At 52.4% G+C, this 5,928-nt stretch overlaps 1 protein-coding gene across 1 annotated transcript; it reads left to right on the forward strand.

Annotated features, from left to right (window-relative positions):
* The first annotated feature begins 342 nt into the window (after window positions 1-342).
* LOC34621578 lies at window positions 343-4,322 on the forward strand. The gene is made up of 9 exons (XM_026335357.1): window positions 343-478; window positions 878-990; window positions 1,185-1,365; window positions 1,521-1,555; window positions 2,282-2,404; window positions 2,864-3,023; window positions 3,394-3,495; window positions 3,805-3,959; window positions 4,203-4,322. The coding sequence occupies exons 1-9, from the start codon at window positions 343-345 to the stop codon at window positions 4,320-4,322; spliced, it is 1,125 nt and encodes a 374-aa protein (XP_026191142.1).
* The last annotated feature ends 1,606 nt before the right edge of the window (window positions 4,323-5,928 follow it).

The following is a 5,928-nucleotide window of genomic DNA, read 5'->3' on the forward strand; positions in this document are numbered from 1 at the left end:
TGTGGCAGCTGCAGCAGGCAAGAGGGCTCTTAGGAACCTGCTGCTGCCACGCGGCTAGTCCTGAGTCTCAGCGCGTAATGTCTCTCTAGCTTCCACACCAGCAGCAGCAGCTCCTCAGCAGCAGGTTTGAGCGCATTTGTACGCACGTATCTCCCAGCTACCGGACGCAACGGCGCGTTCACAGGGGCAGACAGCCGGTGCCTCTTCCTCCTCCCACGGCTGCCAGAGGCAGAGTGCCCCCGTGTGGCGTTTTGCCCCCATGCAGTGACAGAGAAATAGGCTTTGCAGAGCAACAACATCGCAAAACTCCGAGGAAGGAAGGAGAAAGTTGCAGCCGCAAAAATGTTGGGGTCAGCGGACGAGATCCTACAGCAGTCGGTGCTGTATGGAGCCTTAACAGTTGTGCTTCTCTCCCCGCGGGTGTCTCAGCTGTTGCCTCAGCAACAAAGAAAATGGCTGTCGTACCTCCGCAAGCCAAGTGAGTTTTCGTTTCTGTTTTACACGTATTACCAGCAGACACCAGTGCGATTTCCTTCTTCGGGTGCGTCTCGCCTGCTCCTCGAAGCTGTGAACGCAACACGACTAAAAGATCCTTTCTAGCGAGGCGTTGGACATGGCGCGCGTTAAGGAGCCCCCCTTCCCCCCCCTTCTCCGTTCAAGGGTTTAGGGAAAGCCTCAAGAGGTCTTCCCCTCTTGCACGCTGAAAAAAGGATCCTACAGAAATCCCCCCGCAGAGATGGGGGCACACACACCCTGAGATTCACTGCTCATCATACGCCGAGACGGGGTTGCAAGGGGGGAGGGAGTTTTTCAAAAAGCACGTCTCGCATCATGACGTGTCTTCGTTCTGGCATCTGTGCTTTTTCGCCGATTTCAGTATTGAGCGCGGTGCTTATGTACTTGGCGTATCTGCCTGTTGCTACACCGCGTGTGAATTTCTACGCGATGTTGGAAGTTGGCATTCACGCGAGTAAAAACGATATTCTCCAAGTAGGTCTGCAAATAAGAGCGAAACGGCCGTTCCCATGGCAGGAGGTTCTGAGAGTCGCCGCGGCTCCATCGTTGACTCTCTCGGTGCCTCTATCCCCCCTCTATTCTTCTGCCATACTCGAGCGTTGTTGATTATTGACGTGTGAAGGAGTGACGAAGGGGCTCGAGAGATTTGCATGCCACTGCCTTTTTAGGGGTACCGAAACGTTTCCAAGAAATACCACCCCGACAGGGTTGCCGCCTCGGGCTTAATGCCTCCACTCGCTGGATCGTCTACTCCTGAAGAATATTTCATGGACTTAAAGAAGGCGCAGGAAGTTCTGACTCATGACATCCGAAAGAGTTTCTATGACAGGTTCGGAGATCTCAAAGAAGGTGCGTGTGATGCGGGGTGCAGTTTCGCCAAGCGGCAGCGTGGGCTGTGCAAGTTGCACGCACTGTCTGTACAGACATGGCCACTGACTAACGAGGATTTCTACGCTGAATGTGTGCATATAGGGATATGTGTGGATTTGTCTGTTTGCGCTCAGTGGGAGAAGTTGACGAAAAGATTTCCATCATGGCAGTTTGCCTGTCTATTGCCGTTCATCTGCTGTGCTTCACTGTCGGCTTCCTCCTTTCCCATCCAAGCCACGTATCCTACGCAAAACAGGTACTTTGCACCTTCCTGATCTGTCTGTCCGCTATCACGCCCCTCTTTTCCTCCTCTCTTCATTTTCCCCCCATCACTGTGTTTGCTGCTTTTTCAACGGTGCGTCTGCGGCTGTCTCTCCGTGTCTTAGACTTCTCCCTGGATAAACGTCACTCTGTGGCAAGCAAGCAGTCTCCCTTAGGTGTGCGTATGTGTGAGACGGCATGTGTGTGTGAATGTATGTATCAAGCGTCGATACACGTAAACGGCTGTCTCTGTTGAACTCGGTGTGCAGCTGCAATAGTGTTACTTTGTATGCATGCGCATGCCGATGTTCCTTCATCGTTTCGTGCCCTTGCCTTGTTTTTTATGTCTGATCCTCCTCGTCGTTGCTCGCTGTGTCTTTCATTGCCGTCGAGCCGATTCTCTCTTCCACCTCCTCCCCCAGTCGCTATTTTCCTGTTCCTGGCTTGCGTTGCCTCTGCACGTTCTGTTTGCTCGTTCTCATAGGTGCGCGTTTGCATTTCCTCCTCACAGTTCTATTAAAATCTTGTCATAGGCCACCTAGACCTTGCGCCTTGCTTTAATCATCATCGCTCTAGAGAGGCAGGAGCTTTTCCGATTTGTGTATGTATGTATGTGTGTTTGTGTGTGGCATAGATATTTTTCGTGTATAGTATCGCCGTCTTTTGCGTAGAGCTGCAGCAGCGTTTTGTCGAAGATGACGACTCACTGAACTTCCTGCCGTTTGTTTCAGAGCTCCTTCCCTTCGAAAAAATCTTGGTACTAATTCAACGACCCTCGCACAGAGAGACTTTTGTCTGTAAATATGTCTGTGCATACATATATTTACCTAGATATACATACACATGTATATATATATACATATATGTACATAGACATACATATTTACACATAGAGACAGATACGTCACATACGTAAGTGTGGGTTGGTTTCCTTGCGTTAAGTTCTTCCCCCAGTGTGTTTCTAGATTATTTTTCATATTTCGTTCATGAACTCCGCTGTTTCGCGGCGTCTTCTTGCAATGGTCGTGCCCCTTTTCTGCATGCGTCATTGTGGTGGCCCTCCTATTGTAGCCTCGCGGTTTTTCCCGCTAAGAAAGTTTGTCAAAAGCCTTGTTGGCTGCTTTGAACTCGGATTCTTCCGAAAACGGGGGTGTGTGTGTCTCGTTTTCGGCGACTTCATGGTGCGCCTGTCTGTGCGGCTGCGCTGTATTGTCAGTTTTTCAGGGCTCTCTTCCCGTTTGTTCTCGTTGGTAGTCTCTGCCTCGCGGCGTGGCAGTTTTGTGACGTTCCTGCACGCCACTGGGCAGTCTTAAAGGCCCTCTTATCAACAAATCGCGTTCTTACTGAGCGCACTCAAGAGCTTATTCGAGCCACCTGTAAGCCACTGGGGGTTGATGCCTCTTGGCGGCTGCACGTGCGGGGTGCTCTTGCCAACTTGTTTGGACGCGTGCAGCATTTTTTGTGCAGCAAGGGAGAGAGGGCTGGGAGCTTGTGGAGGGAGTTCGCAATTTGCTACATTGTCTTCCGCCAAGTTCTTTTTCGCGAATGGTTTGGGGGGGAGGGGACGCCGCATGCTTCTTTCTTCTCTCCTCTGCAAACAGCTTTCGTGCGTGTCGCTTTCTCTTCGTGGAGAGCGCGTGGCGTGCCTCCGCGAGGCTTCATCAGTCCGCCTGTGTGGCGGCGTAGACATGCGTGCGCGGATACTGTACATAAAAAACGAAACAGCCTCGGTGCCTGTGTTTTCAGCCTTCCTGAAGACTATGGGCACGCCTTCCGTGGCGGCTCTTAAAGCCATGGGCCAGCAGCAGCAAACGCTGCAATCTGCCGCCGTTCGTGCCAAGGCTGCAGGTACTAGAAGACTCGCGCGTCAAGCAGTCATCAATTTTTAGCAGTCTAATCACCCAAGTCTTGGGCTGCCGCCTGCTCCTTTTTGCAGCTGCACGCACTCAGTATTCGAAGATTGCCGTGTTTTTTCGTGGGGGCCGTTTCTGCGTGGCTTGTATCGTATGGCGGCTTTGCCGTCTGTCTGCGCGTAGCTGTTTGCAGCACCTCTCTTCTTCGCCAGAGACGACGGCTTTGTATATGTACGTGCGTGAATGTGAGTGTAGACATATATATATGTACATATATATATACATATGTTTGCTTGGCTCGCAGGGGTAGATATCGGCAGCCAGCAGGCTGCTTCCACCCTTCCTTCTACCGCTGCTCCAGCGCCTCCTTACAATCCAAATCTGTCGGAGTTGGAAAATTTTACGGCGCGCCTAACGGAGGAGCAGCGCGAGCACTTCAAGAGAGTCATCGAGGAGCAGGTAAGGGATTTAGCTGTTGATTTACCGTTAAAGGCGGGGGGGAAGGGGGTCGCGTTGAGGCGTGGGGTAGTTCGATTGTTGGAGTAGGGTGTGCATGCGTGTGTGCTTCGGTTGGGGGGTTGGAGCGACGTTCGAGGCGGGTGGTGCATAGAGATGATGCGAGCTGAATAGCGCATGGAGGTGAGTGTGTTGCAGGGGTGGGGTTGTGATTTTTTGGGGGTCTTGGTATGGCGCTGTGCACAGTACCGTCGGACAGAGCAGGAGGACAAGGCTCTCGAAAAGCAGCGAGCACGCTTCGATATCAACTGGAGTCAGGTTCTAATGTGGGGTGGCCTTTTCGTTGCGTGGCTGTACTACAAGTGAGGGGGAGAGGCGATGAGCCTGCCTTGCAGAGACGCTAGTCTGCCTCGCTATGCCAGGCGAGATATTGCACGAGGGTGAACGCCGAAGGGGAGAAGGCGGGGAGTGGAAAGGGGATCTTTCTGGAGAGAGAGAGAGAGATAAGTGCGCTCAGCACCATCGTGGACCCCACATCCGCTTCTCCGTCTGCACCTTGTTCGCATGCATGCATGCGTGCTCCTCCTGCTTTCTTCGCGCGCGGCAGTTGTGTATATGTGCCTCCATCTGAAGTGGCAGCAAGGCTGTTGGAGCATGTCCTTTGCGTCGTCATAGCGGGGGGGAAGGGAAATTGAGGAAGGGAGGGCGTGTTCTGCTTGACATTGTTAGTAGGCCGCTCACGTGGCGGTAGACAGCGAGCTTTTACGACAGCGGGTGGGGTCAGCCTACTCCCAGGTGTACAGACAGACAGACGGGCAGAGAGACAGACAGGCAGGCAGGCAGACTGCTGCAAGAGGGACACGTGCAAAGGGAGGGGGTCTCATGTTTAGGCAGCAGGGCAGAGCAGTAAACTCGTGGCAGGCACGGATTTACTGCTGGCATGGCCTAGCCTTGAGCGAGTTTACAAAACACACAGGGGAGGGAGAGGCGACGCACAAGGGGCACAGTATACGCCTTTCTCCGTTCCTTTCTGCTCTCCAGAGAGGTGCCGTGGTGGCTTCAAGAGGCTAGCTAACTTCCTTCAGTGATCGATAGACTCGTACTTGAAATCATGTTTTGGAGCATCGCTGCCAGCATATTTCGGGTTCCCGCGTGGTTCTTAGAGTGAATGGATGCGAAGGCTTCTTTAGATTTACATGGAGAGCTCGAAATCCCCGAAAAAAGCCGTACATCTGTATTTAAATCTAGCGCAGGGTAGCTCATCATCCAATGAAAGGGCTGCACCAGTGTGGCCCAGTCGAACCAGCCCCTTCTACATGTTTGGGCTCTTGAAGTGACGTTTCGTATATTTAGGTATACCTGAATATGCATAAATGTGTGTTTTATATACATAATATATAGGTATATATAGAGCTCGACTTGAGGGCTGTGTGCCAGGAGCTCGCGCTCGCATAATTGTCAGCAACCCCCCCCCCATCCCCCCAGGCGTTGGTTGCTTTACCCTGTAACACTTTTCTAATGAGTAACTTTCCGAGTTGACGCGAGTGGCTGCCAAAAATTTGGCCCCCGCATTACTGCCCCTCCCTCCCTGCTACTTTCGCATCCATAACGCCTTCTCAGCGAGGCATCCAAGAGCCCAAGGAAGCCTCTAGAGAGGGGCGTGTCGTAACGAAAGCCGCCGACACGTCGGCAGAAGAAAAGGGAGGGGAAGAAAAGGTCTATAGAGGAACGAGCATAATCCTGGATTAGGTGAGAAAAGTGCAGAAACCAATTTGGGAAGGAGTTCGGGCAATGCCAAGTCTCGACACGTACACCAAGCAAACATGAACTACCACTTTTGCCAAGGCAACAGACACTGTACGCGGAGGCGGTAGCGAACACGCCCTTTGCAGCGAGTCCATGACAGACTACACTTGCATCTCGTGTGCAGGGGATGCTTCACGTCAAGCGCTAATGACTTGAGTGTCGTTTT

The sequence above is a fragment of the Cyclospora cayetanensis genome, unplaced genomic scaffold (genome assembly GCF_002999335.1).
Source record: "Cyclospora cayetanensis isolate NF1_C8 unplaced genomic scaffold, CcayRef3 CcayRef3_contig_66, whole genome shotgun sequence".
In the NCBI taxonomy this organism is placed as follows: Eukaryota; Apicomplexa; class Conoidasida; order Eucoccidiorida; family Eimeriidae; genus Cyclospora; species Cyclospora cayetanensis.